The following is an 18,704-nucleotide window of genomic DNA, read 5'->3' on the forward strand; positions in this document are numbered from 1 at the left end:
TCCTACTTCCGTAGTGATACTGCCTCGGAAACCCAAGGAGGGGTCGCTATGAGTCGGGGCCGACTCAATGGCACATAACAACAACAACAACGAGTTGGACTACTTTCAATGAAAACCAATTACTTTTTTTCCTTATGCAATTAGGAACTGAGTCCATTCCCTCCACCACAACAGAAACATCTTTCTGGGCCTATGTCCACAAACGAGGATAAAGGGCACTCTGTGGCGAGAGCAGAGGTCTAGACTCCCAGGTTAACTCCCCTGTTAACAGTCACATGATCACGAACATTCCATTTCATCTAGGCCTTACTTCAAGGACTCATGTCTGGCCCTAAAGATAAGGCACCACCCACCTGAATGAATGTGGTGGCCCTGCTGTCTCCTTATGCCTACCAGGGAAATAGAAACCAAGTGGCTAGCTACTGTTCAAAAGGTGGTAGTGAGGACTGAATGAAATCAGTGCAGATTAAAGCACTCCACACACTGCCTGGCGCATACTAGTAGAGCATGAAGGTTAATAGTCATTATCAGTAAACCTTTACAAGGACTATAATTATGTGCTAGGCATGGAATTATTGTATGTTATTAGGTGCCGTCGAGTTGTCTCTGACTCATAGCGATTCTCTGTACAGCAGAACAAAACACTGCCCGGTCCTGTGCCAGCTCCACAATCCTTGCTGTACCTGAGCCCATCATTATAGCCACTGTGTCTATCCATTGTGCTGAGGGCCTTCCTCTTTTCATCGACTCTCCACCCTACCAAGCATGACATCCTTCTCCAGGGAATGATCCCTTCTGACAACACGACCAAAGTAGGTGAGACAAAGTCTGGCCATTCTCGCTTCCAAGAAACATTCCAAGGCATGGAATTAAGAGGGGTAATATGTATTTTCTAAGACTACAAAAGTACTAAAATATTTTTCTAAACCAAATACACAGTGGTTTAAGTCCCAGGTTTTAACCAAAACCCAAAACTGGTCTGCCAATATTGTTGTTGGGTGTCTCTGAGTCCACTGCGACTCTAAGCAACCCATGAGACAGAACAGAGCCACCCCGTAGAATTTTCTAGGCTGTAATCTGTATGGAAGAAGACTGCCAGGTCTGTGTCCTGTGAGCCACTGAATGGGTTCGAACCTTCAATTTTTTAGTTAGTAGCCAAGTATTTATCTGCTGTGCTACTAGGGCTTTCACCAATATTACCCTTGTTAAATATAAGCATCTGATTGTTACATTAGTTAAAATTATCTTTAACTAAGTAAATATGGCATTATATAGTATTTGCTATATAATACTACATAATGCCATATTTAATCAGTATTTAGGAGTTCTGGTGGCATAGTGTCTAAGGCATTTGACTGCTAACCAGAAGGCTGACGGTTCAAACCCACCAGCCACTTCTCGGAAGGAAGGTTGGGCAGTCTACTTCTATAATGATACCGCCTCGGAAACCCAAGGAGGGGTGGTCCCTGTGAGTCAGCTCTGACTCGATGGCAGTGAGTTTTTTTTTTTTTAAATAGTAGTTATGAAATAGAAAAGACTTGTAACTTCAAATCTACAACTAGAAATGTTGTTATTTCCTTCCAGTCTTTTTCAAATGAATTTTCACATAACTGAATTCTAAAATACATAAAAATAAATTTTTTGTATCCTCTTTTTAAGTTATATTTCATCATTAGCATTTTCCATGTTGTTAAACTAGTCTTAACGACCACTGTTCAGGGAAGAAAAATATTCTGTACTGTAGTTTACTTTTATTTCCCCTGTTATTAGACATTTAGGCTATTTCCAAAGATTTAAATAACACATTACAATAAAGATCCTTGTGCATATCTAAGTTATCTGTAGGTCACTATGAGTTGGAGTTGACTCAACGGCACCTAACAAGAACAACAACCTTTTTAAACCATTGTTGTTGTTGTTAGCTATCAGTGAATCAGTTCTAACTCACAGTGACCCCACGTACATCAGACCACAGCACGGCCTGGTCCTGCACCATCCTCACAATCGTCGCTATGTTTGAGCCCATTGTTGCAGCCACTGCGTCTATCCATCTCGTTGAGGGTCTTTCTCCTTTGCACTAACCCTCTACTTTTCCAAGCATGATGACCAAAGTACAAGAGACGAAATCTGGCCATTCTTGCTTCTAAAGAGAATTCTGGCTGTATCCTCCAAGACAGATTTGTTTGTTCTTCTGGCAGTCCATGGTACATTCAATATTCTTCACCAACAGCACAATTCAAATCCATCAGTTCTTCAGTGGTCTTCCTTATTCACTGTCCAGCTTTTGTATGCATATGAGGCAACTGAAAATATCATGGCCTGGGTCAGGTGCACCTTACTTCTCAAAGTGACCTTTTGCTTTTTAACACGTATGGAGGTCTTCTGCAGTATATTTGTCCAATGTAATATACACTGTGTGATTTTTTGACTGCTGCTTCCACTGGCGATGACTGTGATCCAAGTAAAATGAAATCCTCGCAACTTCATTGTTTGTAATACATATTTCCTAAAAGCACACTTGGAACTACTTCTCAAGAGTAGCATCTGAAAGTGGAGTGATTGAAACATGAATATTTTGATGGCTCTCGAGGACTTACACCTGCTGCTCCTCTGGACTGCTTCAATCAACAATGCTGTACTTTGCTCTGGGATAGTGGGTATTATTTTAAAAATTATTGGCGTAAAAAGTGAAAGAACTGTAACTTACTCTCTTATTTTGCTTTTTCTTGGTATGATTATTAGTGAGACTAAACATTTTTCAAATCAGAGATTCCATAAATATTTAATTGTTTTCCTCTAGTTTTTCCATGCTTCAATTTAATATTTAATTCTTCAATCTAGCAGGGATTAATTTTCTGTGCAAGTGAAATGAGGGTTGAACTTTAAGCGAACTCCTCCCTCTCCTGCTAATCAGGTATTCTAGCTCCACGACGATTTGTTCTAGCTCCTTTAGTATACATTTGATTCTTACATTCATTAGGATTTCCCCCAACACAATTGTGTCTTGTCTGTTATGCTAGCATCATGATTTAAACATTCATAAAGCTTTAAAATATATTTTATAGCCTAGAAGATTTAGTTATTCCCTCCTTCATTATATCCTTTTTAAACTCAAAAAATTCTTATCACTTTATTTTTCAAGACGACTTTTATGTTTCTCTATCTTTTAAAAATCTGTGATGGTATTTATAAGAACTACATTATATTTATAAACCAACTTTGAAGAATATTGATTTTTTTCCCATCCATTAATTTGAGTAATTCTATTAATTAAAAAGAATTATTATTATTTTTTATTACAGAAGTAATGTGATGAGCTCCATTAATTTTTAACTGGGTATGAAACAAAACCCTAAGATTCATTTATTCCTTTAACCCTGCTCTCCCTCCTGTTCTCACTGATGTCCTGCTGTTCTTGAAGAGTCTCCAAAGGCAATTTATACTTTTTACTTTTTTATTTTATTTTTTATTATGATTTGGGTGAAAATTTACAAAGCAAACTCATTTTCCATATAGCAGTTCATACACATTTTGTCTCATGACAATGATACAATTCCCCATAATATAACAGCTCTCTTCCCACTTCCTCCCCATAGTTATCCCTTCCCTGTGTCCTTCCCTCCCATGCATTCCTGTCCCCTGAGCTGTCTTCCTGTGAAACACCACTGCTCTTCTGTTCTCCCATGACTGATTGCTCCAAGGAGTGTATCTACCTGATGTAACTGTTTATCCCATATGCCTGTATACAGTTTGGTTGGAAGCCACAGGAGTGAGTTCAGTTCTAGACCCGAAGGGTAGTTAGGGGCTACAGTCTCAGGGATTTCACCAGGCTCTATCAGACCACCAAATCTGGTCTCTTTTTTTTTTTCTTAATGATTTTGAGTTTTGTTCCACATTGTTCTCTCACTCTATCCAGGATCTCCTGCACTGATCCCCCTCTAAGTAGTTGACAGTGGTAGCCAGGCACCATCTAGTTCTTTTGGTCTCATGGTCATATAGACTAAGGATCGCATGATTCACTAGTCCCTTGGACTAATTGTTTCCATGCTTCTTTGGTTTTCCTTCATTCTTCTTTGGTCTGGATGAGGAGAGACCCATTGTTGCATCTAGATGGCCACATGCAGGTTTTTAAGATCCCAGTGGCTACTCACCAAGTTGGATGTAGAACAATGTTTTTGTATAGTATGTTACACCAGTTGAGCTTGATGTCCCTGTGACCATGGTCCTGAGCCCACAGGTCCAACTACTCACTCCCTCTGGGTAGCTGGCTGTAGCCCAAGAAGTGACTACAACTTTGTCCCTTGTCAGCTCTACTATACACCTGGACATTCTTACAGCACATATAAATATGCTTGTAGAAACATTGCTGGCTAACCCTGTATGTGATCATGGGTACACTACCCCCTACCTGGTCATATCTGATCATTCTGCCTGTCCACCCATCTATCCACCTGCAGATCAATGCTTGCCATCACTGATGATGCAGTACTGCACGTGCAAAAAGGTTCATCTTGGTTGTCTGTACCTTCCATTTCCTCTCTATGTCTTCCTCTTCCTCATTGCAACTGGGCTGATCACTCACATACCTTTTACTTTTTTGAAGAAAGAACTACTTGGTCTATACTCAAAAAATGACTGAACTAACTAACTCCCCTGGCAGCTATGCTTCTGCAAAAGTAAGACCAATGTCCCCCATGAACTTTTGTTCACCAGACATTTGTTTGTTGCACAGAGACTCAGGCACAATATTGAACCAAATGGACATCTGTCCCTGCTCTCCTGGAACTCAGTTTCCCAGTACTCTATTTGTAGTAAAATTATCTACAATGATTATAAAACAAGTAAAGCTTATACATTTGAGAGCATTTTTCTTTTCAAGAAAGGGATACATGAAGTAAGATACACTTACTGCATCACTTAGGACTTCACTGTTTACAGGCAAAATGTGTTCAATTCGCACAAAAGGAAAGAGAGAAGAGAGGACCTCTCTAAGCTCTTCAGCGTCCAGGTCCCGTCTTTTTACGCCTCTTTTGTTTACACTGTGAGCGGTGCCACTCAGTAAGTTTGGCTCTACAAGGCAGAAAATGATATTTTCCAACCAAATCCAAAGTTCAGTTCTGTATACTCTTGGTAACATTCTAGTATACTTAAGTACATATGCATTGTTATAAATAAACAACTTTTATGTCATAAGAAGTCTATTTAATAGAGATGTTCCTGGACAAAGAAAAAGCATGGTGTCAACAGCACAGTAACATTTTTTTAATCAGAGTAACATTTTCTTCTGCCTGAAGGGATAAAGATACTTCTCTGTTTACTAACTCATGAGGAGCAAAGATGACAATTTATTAAAATCTCCTTTAATCTGGGGTTTTTCTTAAGCTTTCTCACTTTTGTGGCCAGTTTTTAGCACATTCATGGCATCACAGAACATGCTATTTCTGGTCACTGAAGGTTATCAATATTCTCATTAGGCTACCATGTTACCATAACAGCAATTTAACAAGACATTAATCACTTGGTGCCCAAAGCAGCAAAACCTATTATGCGCTGTATTAAGCCCTAAAATTTTATGATCCTCTCCTAAACTTCTATACTATGGGAATGTTACTACCTAACAGTGAACCGCTGATCTCTGATATGTAATATATTTCTATTTTCCGGAGCAGAAAATAAAGGTTTTCTTTATTGGATATTAATGAAAGAAGATGTCAAGTACATATATGCTTACGATATTAAAGTGGGAAGGAAAATCACATAAATTTTAGAAATCATTAATCATATCTTTACTCTAGGAGGCTGTAGCTTTTCTCCTTAAGAAAATTACCACTGAATAACAACTTTTATCATTCATGAATGTAAATGCTGCATTTTTGGCAAACACTCTACAGGCAAACTAGTAATTCTCTTCAATCACATGCTACATAAATGTAGAAAGAGATACTGTTTTTGAGCAATGAAGTTATTTTTCAAAATAAAAGTGCTGCAAGTGTGTGGAAAGGCATTGTTTTCTTGCCTTACTATGATTTGGCTTTGTGCTTACATGTTATAAAGTATTACTTACCAAAAAAAATTTCTTTTTTTCTTAAACTAGTGGAGCTCCGTTTTCAAATGAGACCTTACACGGAACTCCCAAAGCTGTAACAGGTAAGAACTCCACACGCCAGGGCACGTGAAGCTGAGCTGCAGCCTGGTTTGCTCTGCTCCCTTTCACTTCTGCACAAGAGGCCTGCATTTACCCTAGTCTGAACGTTACTGTTTTCAGGGGAATTTTTTCAAGAATGTTCACTATATGCCCCAAATAAATACAACAGTTAATCACTACCAACCTTACATCAATAAATAAGCCTATAATGATTATGTAGTATTACATATATTGGCATTTCAAAAACTTTTCAAATTAATTAGTATTTTTTATATGAAAAAAAATTCAAATCTGAGTAGTACTAAAGGCTTTTGCAGGTCGCAGGAACATAAATCAGGTGAAATAAAAGAGAAGTGCCTTTGTTCCCTAGTGGTTGGGTCATAATGTATCAAAGAGACACCATGAAAAGGGTCTAAGGCAGACCTAACCTGATATTTCATTATATTTAGAAATGTGACAGGACGACTACGGGAACGTACTAAAAAGCATTGACTTGAACACTAAACAGGTGAAGTTTATGGTGTGTAAGCTATACCTTAACAGAGCTATGAAAAATGACAAGGGAAATCTCTAATTTGTCTAATTTTTTTTTTTAGTTTACATATAATATATAGGAACATAAGATTCCATGAAGAAGAAGGAGAGGTGAGTGGCCTAAGCTGGACATAAACAGAAGGCTGCTGGAGAGCCAGGAGCTCCCCAAGCTGAAGGCCCACCCTCCCACATTGGATGCTTCCAACTCCATCTCGAGACAGAAGTCATTCTGAAGTATTACTCCTCCTTGACCTTTCACAGCAGTTTAAAGTAAATCATGTGCTGTTTTTGATATTCATATTTTTTGGGAAAAATTCATATAACATAAAATTCACCATTCTAACCATTTATAAATGTGTAATTCAGTGGCTTTAAGTCCATATATTCACAAGATTGTGCAACCATTACCACTCTGTAATTCCAGAACATTTTCATCAACAATATGCTTTTATAACACTTTAATCCTTACATGAAAGATTTTATTCCAATATATCTGAGAATCAATCGACATTTATTTTAAGCACACAGAAGCATTACAGAATGTATCCTTTTTTTAAAGTTGCAAAATAAAATTTTCCAATACACAAATTTCTAACAAACCACATTATCTCCACTACAGGATTTTACTAATTACAGAAATTTCTTATTTGCACCAGGCAATCATGTCTATTTTCAAGAATGATATGCAACATGCATTTCTGGAAGCTTCTGGGAAAGGAAGCCCCACCAAACACAGCGTCAGTGGACCTTCTGAGCTTACCTCTGTCTGCAATTCTTCTCATCAATTGATGCTCTCCCCATTTAATCAGATATTTAAGGATATCTTGCTCACTTGCCTATAATGAAAATGATTTTTTTTAGTAAAATTATATACATAATGTCATTAATGATTTTTCCTAACTCATGACATAAATACATGCAACTTAACCACGTTTTACTATTGACATCAGCTATTTGCAATTTTAGATGTCAATCTATAATCCATCAATAGCAAATACACAAGACCTCATCACATGTGTTTTATCCACTAATCTTGCTTTTGGTTCCAATTAAACTTTTATTCTTATTTCTATTTTATTTTTTATCTTGCTCTCTCCACCCATTTTAAATTTATTTTTGGAACAAGCTAGTGATAAAGAAATGAAAGTGAAAGTACAGGAATACAGAGCGACTATGATTTCCCACAAGGACAGAAAAGACAAGTATGGCGACTTAAGCGTATCTGGCTATCTGGTTTTGTCAGAAGGTATTCTACTGATTGGCAAGGACTCTTCAAACACAGTCTGAGAGATAGCAATGTACTCTTCATTTGTCTGTTGTTTATTTAAAAGCAGCAAGGGGCTGCGTGCCAGGTTTTTCACTTTCAAAGCAGAGGTGCAAAGCTCCTAAAGACAATAGTCTAAGAGAATGACAAACCCTAACCCCCATAACCACAATGCACTCAGCTTGGGTCAGGACAGGGGAACCAAGTTAATGAACAAAAGATTCTAAACAAATCAAACCCAGTTATGACAACAGGTGTACTATAATCAAAGTAATGCAAGAAGGAAAAGCACAGATGATAGGTAAATTATTTAACCTGTAACTGAATTCCTGACTGAGATAGCAGTGTTTTCTAGGAAAAAAAAAAAACAAACCAGGAAATAAGAACATGCTCAACAGGTTTGTCTTCATAGTATTAAAACTTCTGTATAATTTTCAGCATAAAATTGGTCTCGCCAATGCAAACAATTTAAACTGAAACACTCTACCTAAAAATATTTTTTGTAATATTTTAAAACTATTTTTAGTTTAAATCACCAAATCAGATTGACACAGAATACAAAGACACAAGAATGAGCTAAAAATGACTCTTGATTAAAAACAGCTGGAAATGTACTTTGGCAAAGCACATACATTAACTAACTTTTTAATTAACATTTAATTAACATTGCGTATCAAAAATTGCTAATATTCTTAGTCTGTGCTGTTTAACCACCAGCCACTTTGCAGAAGGAAGATGGGGCAATCTACTTCTGTAATGATTTACTGCCTCGAAAACCCAAAGTGGGTTGTTATGAGTCGGAACTTTGACTCGATGGCAGTGAGTTTGATTTTTTTTTTTTTTTTTTTTGGGTGCTGCTTAAGATACTGTCTGCAATCTAAGTGTCTGATATGCCACTTAAAAGAAGAGAAACAGTGATACTCAATCTACATTAATGGAAGCCAAGAAAATCCCTGTGTGGATGTGCTTCTGATCTTGCCTGCTGCCTCAGCCCGGTAGGTGTGGCTGCCTAGGACCTGCGCTCATGCACAATGATCACCTGTGGTGTGCGTGGAGGGCCAGTGAGCACAAAGCTGCACAGTCCAAAGGGGGCACTTTTGGGTGGGCTGATCACAGCCTGCTTCTCTGCCCCTACCCTTCCCTAGATGGAAGGACAACAGGGTACAGATGGATTTCTTGGTGCACATATGAGTGGCAATGAATTTGAGAGGTGTATAAATGATTACCTGTAGGTAGTCAGACTGGATAGCAGTAAGCAGATGGTCTTTGCTGAGTTCATAAAAAACATCCGAAGTCATGACCTGGGAAAAGTCCTCACAGAGGAAATGTAAAGCTTGCCGGTACACCCATTTAGAGCCATATGGATGAGAGCTCCACTTGAGGATGGCAATTAAGGTATCTAATGAGATGCTCTCAGCAATGATATCCTCACAGCCTAAAAGAGAAGCAAATACTTCTTGAGATTAATCATGAATATTATTTATGAACACCATTGTGCTAGGGCACTATATTTAAAAGTAGTAGCAACAGTTAAAAAGAACTCAGGGAGATAAATAAAATTGCAGGGATATCACCAAGACTTGGTGGGAAGGGTAACAACAGACTGTGACATCAGTGGGAGATGTGCCGCTCTACAGACAGGCAGGGGAACCTCACAACTGTTCAAGAAAATAAACATCTATGTGTAAATCCAAAATTGTGAATTAAGACAGGGCAGTAAGGAGCACTGGGCCAAAGAGGGAAGCCAAGCAGGGAGCCATGTTACAGTCAGGGGAGGTGGCCCCTCAGAGGAAGGACATGGTGACACTGGACTGATGAGTGAATGCAACCTAGAGGACAGCTGGGCTGCCAACTATGACGACACTGCTCTAAATGCCATCCTAGTAAAAACGTAACATCTCGCACTGTTGATATCTCAATCCCTCAGAAAACAGACAAAGTAGTTTAGTATTATGCTCATTTTGGGCTTAATTCTGGCAAGCTAAAAGAAGTAAGTGGTTTAAAAGAAAAGGACCAGGATCTTGGAGAAAGTGACTATGGCATCTTAAGAGTACAAAAAAGAGAAGACGACAATCTGAGGATAGCTTTTCTCCTTAGAAAAGATCATTTCAGAATATAAAGATAAATATAAGTAAAATCTCAGGGATGAGACTGTGGAAGGGGAATGGTGACCATTGGACAGAAATTCTTTTAACTAAGTTTACTATAAAATGAAAGCAATGCTGACAATGTAAGAAAAGAGGAGGCATGTAAATGACGTCAATGGCAACAAAAATGTGGCTAGAGGCTGCCCTCCAATGAGCCCAGAGCTTTAAAAGATGCAGCCAAAGGAAGGGCATCAATGACCTCCAGAGACTTCCAGAGCTCAAAGCGAATGAGAGACCACAAAAGGCGAGAAGAGAAGGGGGGTGGTGAATCCCGTCCTCAGGTGACACAAGACTGACAGGAGCCAATATGGAACCTAAATAAGTAATGCTTCATTCACTTTTCTGATACGGTTCTGTACCAGGGAAATATGAGAGATCATCATGTAACTTGATCTCAGCAAAGCATTTAACAGTATCTTTCATGATGTCGCCAGATGATTAGCCTCACAAAGACCGAGACCACTGTCTTTGTTGTGTCGCCAGCACCTATCTGGCACACAGTAAATGCTAAATAAGTATCTGCTGCATGTATGAAGGAGACATGAACTGAATGACAGAACGGCGGTCAACCGAACCATTCAGAAGTAGCATTGACTAGCCTGGAGGTATAGGGGGGGTGTCTCTGTTTTGCTAATTTGGATAAAGATGGAAAAGTATGCTTCAAAATCTCCAGCAGATCCACAGCTGAGAAACACAGTTAACACCACACTGAGTAGCAGAATCTTAATGAGGCAAAATGAAGATAAAATCTGAGTAGGAAAACTATAAAATTCTACATTTAGATTAAAGAAAATCAACTACAGAATAGATGATGAAGTAGAGCTAGTTTAAGTACCACCTATATAATAGAATCTGCCACTCCTCAGAAGGAAGGTTGGGCAATCTACTTCCGCAGTGATACCGCCTTGGAAACCCAAGGAAGGGTCACTACGGGTCGGGTCCGACTCAATGGCAGTGAGTTTGGTTTTTGTATATAATAGAATCTGAGTATTTTAACTGAATGAACACAAAATGTGACAAGGGTGATGCTGCTATTCTGCTCTGCCGCGGGCACTGTGTGCTGTGGTGAGCCCTGGGTTTAGATGGGACACTAACGAAATGGCAGAATGCTCAGAGGAGAGCAGAGCTTGAGACTTGCCACAGAAGAACAGCTCCAAAGACTATGTGGCTCAGGTAAGAGAAACCTGAGGAGAGCTGACTTGAAGGGTCTGATGGACCTTCAGGAGGCAGAGGAGAGAGAAAAGCTGACTTCACTGTTATCTCAAGGGCAAGTCTCAGGAAACAAATGGATGCTAACAGAAGGGAGATTCTGCCTTGATATTAGGACATTCCTAACAGTTAGACTTGTTTCCCTCTTGTTCCCTGAAATGAAGGATCCTTCTAGAAACGTGTAGGAGCAGAGGCTGGCTCACCAAATTCTGAACAGAGCACAAAGAACTTTTCCACTGGATGGAGAGCTAAGGTCAGATGTTCTCCAAGCTGTTTTCATCGCAAAGATAACATTATTTTTCGAAAGCCTGTATCAGAGCTCTGGTGGTGTAGTGCCCTAAGGCATGTGACTGCTAACCAGAAGGCTGGTGGTTCAAACCCACCAGCCACTCCTTGGAAGGAAGAATGAGCAGTCTACTTCCAGTGATACCACCTGGAAACCCAAGGAGGGGTTGCTGTGAGTCAGATGACTGGACAGCAGGGAGTATCAGAGTGAAAATAAGATTAGTGTATTTAGTCTAAACACTGAGATCCTTACAAGGTACCCTGAGACCACCGCAAGAAAATCTGCATGTAGATGACCCCAAGGCATGAACATGTACTAATGAGAAGTGGGACATGTGGAAAGTTTCTGAATAGTTTTTGTGATTCTGTGGTGAGCAAAGCTGAGGATAGACCTCATCTGGTAGCCAGTGGAGGACTTCCGTTGGTTTGTTGTTAAAGCAGACATTGACACAGGGCTGAGTGGGATGGGTCCACCTGATAGGAAAGCCAATCCGATAGAAGTGTTTGGGCCAGAAGCAGGGAAATCAGAGAAAAGGATGTGTTACAATCTTACTAAACCAGGATACTGGCAGAGGTGAAGAAAGAATCAAAAGTAGCATGGATATTTAAACTGAAGTTTATAAAAAATCAGGATATGGAAGGAGAGAAAGAGCTTTCAAATGATACAGATCAGACTTGAAGTCTCAGCTCTGGCAGTTAGTAGCAAAGTCACTTTGAGCAAACTGCTTGACTTTTTTGAGCCTGGAATTTCATCATCTGTGAAAATTCAGATTTTATTTCCCATCTGACAGGGCTGTTTTGAGACTGAAATGAAGGCAGTGTCCTTGACACTCTTCATCGTCCACACCTTCTGGGGTACCCATGTGCCAAGCTTTATCTTTTTACTGAACAACTTCCCCAGTAATGTCATTCATCTCCACGGCCTGAATACCCACCGCACTCCTCTCACTGAAGTCCGAACCCAGATCACTCTCCTGACTCAGACTTACTCCTTACCCCATTCAACAGCTCACAGGGATATTCGCTATCTAAAACGCACAAGTCTACTTGCTATCTTTGGGATGTCTAGTCCTCCCCTTCTTAATCCATGCTTTAGAGAGGGACAGCCTGTCTACACAGGCACCGAAGCTAAAGTACGAGCATTAATTCCTTCTCCCAAACATAGCCCATCTACGGTCAAATGCTGTTCCTTCTATTGTTAAATCCACCCCTTCCTTGGATCTTCACTCTGCCACCTGTTTCAGAATCTGACACTCTCCCTGCACTACTGCAATAACCTAAAAGAATTCCTATCCCCAGTCGTCCTTCCTTTCAATCCCTTCTCCATACTGCTGCCAGAATGAGCTTTTAAAACAGAAATCAGATTATGTGTTTATTTCTCTGTAACAAATTAGTCAATAGTTTCCAAATGACTTCAAGATAAATCATAACTAAATATCCTTTCATAATCTGGCCCCTGCTTCCTTCTCCAGCCTCACCCCTGCTCCTCTTCTATCTGCTCAGCCATATATATCACGTTCCCTACAAATGCCTAACAGCCCACCAAACTCTCTCACCCACAGGTCTTTGCATCTGTTACTCCATTTTCCCGAACTACTCTTAACTCCTCCAAATCCTTTGAGACTCAGATTAGACGTCGCCCCCTTTGAAAAGCCTACCTTGGTCTGCTCCCCAAAGCCGAGGTCAAACGCTCCTTATCAATGCTTTCAGGGTCCCTATATTTCTCTCTATAATAAACCAAAAACCCAAAACCAAACTCACTGCCGTGAGTCAACTGTAACTCATAGTGACCCCTCCTTGGGTTTCCGAGGCAGTATCTCTATGGAAGTAGATTGCCCAGTCTTCCTTCTGAGAAGTGGCTGGTGGGCTTGAACTGCCAGCCTTCTGGTTAGCAGTCAAGTACCTCAGGTACTATGCAACCAGAGCTCCTCTATAATAGCAGTGAACTTTCACAAGACTGTATCTTTCTTATGTGTTTGTCTGACTCCTCCACTAGACTAAGAGCTCTTTTAGGGTAGAGGGCCCACCTTATCTCTGATTCTACACTGTCTGACATGTAGTTGTTGTTGTTGTTAAGTGCCGTCGAGTCAGCGACCCCATGCACAGCAGAACGAAACACTGCCCGATCCTGCGTCAGCCCCACAATCCCTGCTGTACTTGGGCCCATCATTGCAGCCACCATATCAATCCATCTCGTTGAAGGCCTCCCCCTCTTTCGTCGACCCTCCACCCTACCAAACATGACATCCTTCTCCAGGGAATGGTCCCTTCTTACAACATGACCAAAGTAGGTGAGACGAAGTCTGGCCATTCTTGCTTCCAAGGAGCATTCTGGCTGCACTTCCTCCAGGACAGATCTGTTCTTTTAGCAGACATGTAGTAGGTAACCAAATAAAAACATAATGATAAAGCTAGAACATTTATTGAAAGGTGCTGTATGAAGCTCTGCACTATATACTTGATTTAAAATACTAATTTTTCACAATACCTCACAGAACACATTATAATCATTATTCCCATTTTACAGATGAGGAAACAGAGACTCAAAGATTAGATAACTTGCCCAAGATCATACAGCTGGGAAGAGAAGTCATGCTTAATTAAACACACCCTTTTCTTCTTGCACCCTTTTCTTCTCTCCTAAAATCTCCGCCCCCCTGACTTAGAATTTCTTCACTTAAAACCATTTCTCTCATGAACAGTAAAACACCTTAAAAATACACTATACATGATGATGTTGACTCACAAAAGTCAAAGGAAAACAATTCACAGAACAAAACAAAGCAAAACACTGGAAGGTCCATTTTAAAAACAATTTACCTTATACTGCCCAAATAAACATTTTCATATTATGGTAAAAGATTCCAATCAGTGGTAATCTGCCTCATGTCAAAATCATCAATACTGGAATGAAATGTAAACACAGCAGCACAGCAGAAGGGACACTGGCAGGGAAAGGCCAGCAAGCTGGATGCCAGAGGCTTCACACAATGCCATTTCCTTGGTAAATTTCAGACCAGCTTGTAGGCTCAAAAACATTTTTGGCATACTCAAAGATCATCAGATTCTTGGTAACAAAGTAATACTAACCGAAAATCCACAAGACCAAACCAAAACTCACTCCCATGGAGTCAATTCCAACTCATAGTGACCCCGATTGGGTTTCCAAGCTGTCAATCTTTACAGAAGTAGATGGTCCCATCTTCCTTCTGTGGAGAGGCTGGTGGGTTTGAAGTACAGACCTTCTGGTTAGCAGCCAAATGCCTTACCCACTATACCACCAGAGCTCCTTCGACAAGACTTATGTAATAAATCCACAAGACTTATGTATAAATCAGAATGCCCATTTACGGCCGGCCAGTGCAGGCATTCAGTTCTGGTGAGTACAATGTCATACATTCTATCTCATCACTTCTCAAATTATCTTGGGTCAAGGACCTTTTCTTTTTTTAAATTTCTAACCTGACAGAGACCAAAACTTCAATCAAATTCAGTAAAAATGTCACCTAATATGATGGCCATGTCCCTCTGCTATAAACGTCTCTGGACGCTGTGCTCAATGTCTGTGCTTCTGTCACCGCAGACACACTGAATGGACCTGACTGCTCTACTTGGACAGCTTCCCCTTCGCGAGTTTCAGGATATATCCAGGTCAAATTCATTTCCTCCCATATGATACTAACGTCCAGAGGGAACTCTTCCTTCCCCTTCTTTTTTTTCTATGGCATTTACTGACTCCAGTTCCTAACTACACATAAAGTAGTACCTATCTTGTATTTCTTTAAAGACAATTAAATGCCACATTCAGAACTACTACTTTATCTAGAATTTCAAAGCTCAATCCGCATATGGTACTGGTACTGTTCAGACATATTTGCCACCAGCAGCCCACTGATCCACCCCGTGCATGGGCAGGGTATACATCCCATGTTCCCAGTGCTGAACCTTAGAATTAACAATGAGATTTCCTTGGCCAGTGAAATATTCCCAAAGAAAAACCAAACTCACTGCCACTGAGTTGGATCTGACTCACAGCGACACCTCCTTGGGTTTCACTATGGAAGTAGATTGCCCAATCTTCCTTCCGAGGAATGGCTGGTGGGTTTGAACCGTCAGCCTTCTGGTTAGCAGTCAAATGCCTTAGGCACTACACCACCAGTGGACATGATATGACAAAAGGCTTGACAGTTACTTACAGGAATTGCCTTCTGCCACCGCCCCACGAGGAACATACTGTGGCTAGCTTGTTTTCAGAGAATCAACAGTGTGGGGAACAGCCACCCCACCTACCCACATTGGCAATCTGAGTGGCCTCAACTGCTGAAACAGAAGAGTTGTTCCAGCTGACCTGCAAATTTGTAAGAAATAAATGGGTACTGCTATGCACCACCGAGAATCTCAGCTTGTTTGTTACACAGCAATGTTTGACAAATATACCATACAACTTTTGGGCTGAACTTGAAAGCTCTTATTAACAAATTTCCTTGTAATAGATAAATTCCATCTGTAGCCAAGACATTTAATGGCTAAAAGGTGCCAATGCACCCTGCCTACAGGGCAGATGTTCAACAATGTTATTGTGACACTAGAAGCCAGTGCGAAGAGAACTTAACATTCTTTTGGCTTCCGTAATACCCACATTTTACAGATTCATATCTGACTTGTTCAACTCTTCCTTCTATTCTCTTTCACAACAATTTTTTTCTTTCTAATCCTTAATTGGGCAAAAATACCTCTTTTTAAAAATCTGAGCTACATAACCAGTAGGACCAATCAAGGCTAAGCACTCAATGTTGAAATATAAAGTGAAACAAACTACTCTGACATTTATTAACAAATGATGGTTATTGCTACATGTTAAGTACAATCACTTTCTATTTTTATTATCAGTTTTGTTGTTTTTCTCCTGTTCATGTTCCTCTGGTTACTAAAATAAGCCTCAACATTGACAGATTTCCTGAGTAAGCTATCAGATTCCCACCCTCACACTTGTTTCACCAATATGACTGGGAAACCTTTTGACTGGCTTATCTCCATCAGGAAATGTATAAAAGCTTCTAGATTCAAAGTTGGTATGGGGGCTGGGTAGGAAGAGGAAGAGAACAGACAAAGGGGAAGAAAACAAAGGAAACTACCCAGGGCCACACAACTATAACACGATGTAACAAGTTTAGAGTACAGGCTGCCTCAGAGCAGGCACAGGGACTCCTCAGCAGCATCACAGTTAGAAATAAGGCTTAAAACGCGAGCAGGCTGGTGAGAAAAGCTGCTTCAGTTCTTTTCCCCTAATCCTTTATACGACTGGTTCCAAATCCTGAGGAAAAGTACGTAACGAGGGACACAAGGGCAGCATGGCGTTGAAAGAGCACAGACTCTGAATTCGTTTACATCACTCTCGACCTCTCACTTATCTCCTCTAACAGTTCAAGGCACATCCTCTGTATGTCTCATTTCCTCATCTGTAAACTGAGGATGTTAAGTAATACTTGGGAGCCAATGTGTCCATCAACATGATCTTTTTTCTAGGCTAGACATCTTTTAGATCAGCCATTATCGCTCACCCTCTATATCTAACTAGTCAACATGTCCTACCTGCCCTCCCTGAAAACGTCCTTGGACTAGCCTCTTCATTTTCCATTCTCACTACCATCACCTTTGTCCACCTCACATGTCTATTCCTCAAAAGCTTCCTACTGTCTCCCTCCCTCCAGTCTCCCAATCCACATGGTGCACACTGTTCAAAGATTAAGCTCTTAAAACACCACTATCATTACACTGGAGCTTAGACGCTGGTGGCACAGAGTCTAAGGCACTTGACTGCTAACCAGAGGGCTGGCGGTTCACACCCACCAGCCACACCTCAGAAGAAAGGTTAGGCAATCTACTTCCTTAGTGATACCGCCTTGGAAACCCAAAGAGGGATTGCTATGAGTCGGATCCGACTTGACGGCAGTGAATTTGGTTTGGTTTTATCATCACATCAGGAGCACTGGTGCAGTGGTCAAAGTGGTTAAAACACTTGGCTTCTAACCAAAAGGCTGGCAGTTCGAACCGACAACACACACCCTTGGGAGAGAGATGCAGCAATCTGTTTCTGTTAAGCTTTACAGCTTTGGAAATCCTATGGGACAGTTCTACTCTGTCCCACAGGATCGCTGAGTTGGAAAAGCCTTGACAGCAGTGAGTTATGATCACATTGGCCCTGCATCTCCATTTTAAAAAGGCAGCCAAGAATTCCAGATCCAAGGCAGAAAATGAGTCAGCTACCTGGGTTTTAGAAGATAAGGAAAACCGTGCCTTGGTGCTTTTAATTGCCACCTCTTAGATTCTGCCACTTTCCGACTGCCCCAGGGGGTTGCTATGAGTCGGAATCGACTTGATGGCAGTGGGTCTGGTTTTTGGTTTGATGTTGGCTGGCTTTAGTTAGCAGCTTTAAAAGCCATAGGGGCAGGGGTGGTGGTGGGGGAACTGGCTTAGGTTAGCCAACTGTCAAGTCAAAGCATTATGTCAGTCAGAAGACTACCAGGTCAGTGTTTTAAAGGGACTTTCATTTTCTGCAGTTGTGGAGCAAACTGCCAAAACTCAGGATCAAGATTTAATTTTAAGGATATCAAGGCTGCAAAGACGACTTGAAGGCAAAGCTCTGATAAGTCTTCTATAGTAAAATCTGAGTCCTGATAGAAACAGTCAAACACAAAGACCTGGAATGGGGATGTTCGGGTGGATGAGCCGAGAATATTAAAAGCCTGTCTTCTTCAATCTGTTCTTGCCCCCTTTCACGAGCTCCAAACCAATAATCAGGATCAGAGTCACAGCACAGTTTGAGCAGAAAATACTCCCTAGTCTGGGAGGAAAGGGTGCACATACTCAAAGAATCACAAGATCTGCCTATACATACTGGCAGGTATGGAAGGAAGACATGTGCGAGAGGATCTTGAGAGTGGTGGGCCCAGGTGCTACATTTATGGTGACGCAACAGGAGCAGGAAGGAGTTCATCCTGAACCCAAGGGGCATCAGTAGGTGCTTCTTTGCCCAGTAATAATGGAAACTGGGCAACTGTGGCCAGAGCAACTAAGAGCTCAGATAGCTTTGGGATGAAGGTCTGGGTTACGCCACCTG

At 40.7% G+C, this 18,704-nt stretch overlaps 1 protein-coding gene across 1 annotated transcript in view; it reads right to left on the reverse strand.

The window, feature by feature from the left end:
* BTBD7 (BTB domain containing 7) overlaps positions 1–18,704 on the reverse strand; it is a 65,774-nt gene that overhangs the window by 16,637 nt on the left and 30,433 nt on the right. The window contains exons 3-5 of the mRNA XM_007944509.2: positions 9,170–9,378; positions 7,440–7,515; positions 4,910–5,070 (exon numbers count right to left, since the gene is read on the reverse strand). Coding sequence (XP_007942700.1) covers positions 4,910–5,070; positions 7,440–7,515; positions 9,170–9,378 — 446 coding nt within the window. The remainder of the gene's footprint in view (positions 1–4,909; positions 5,071–7,439; positions 7,516–9,169; positions 9,379–18,704) is intronic.

The sequence above is a fragment of the Orycteropus afer genome, unplaced genomic scaffold (assembly GCF_000298275.1).
Source record: "Orycteropus afer afer isolate SDZICR_OR568_19922 unplaced genomic scaffold, OryAfe1.0 scaffold00127, whole genome shotgun sequence".
Classification (NCBI taxonomy): Eukaryota; Metazoa; Chordata; class Mammalia; order Tubulidentata; family Orycteropodidae; genus Orycteropus; species Orycteropus afer.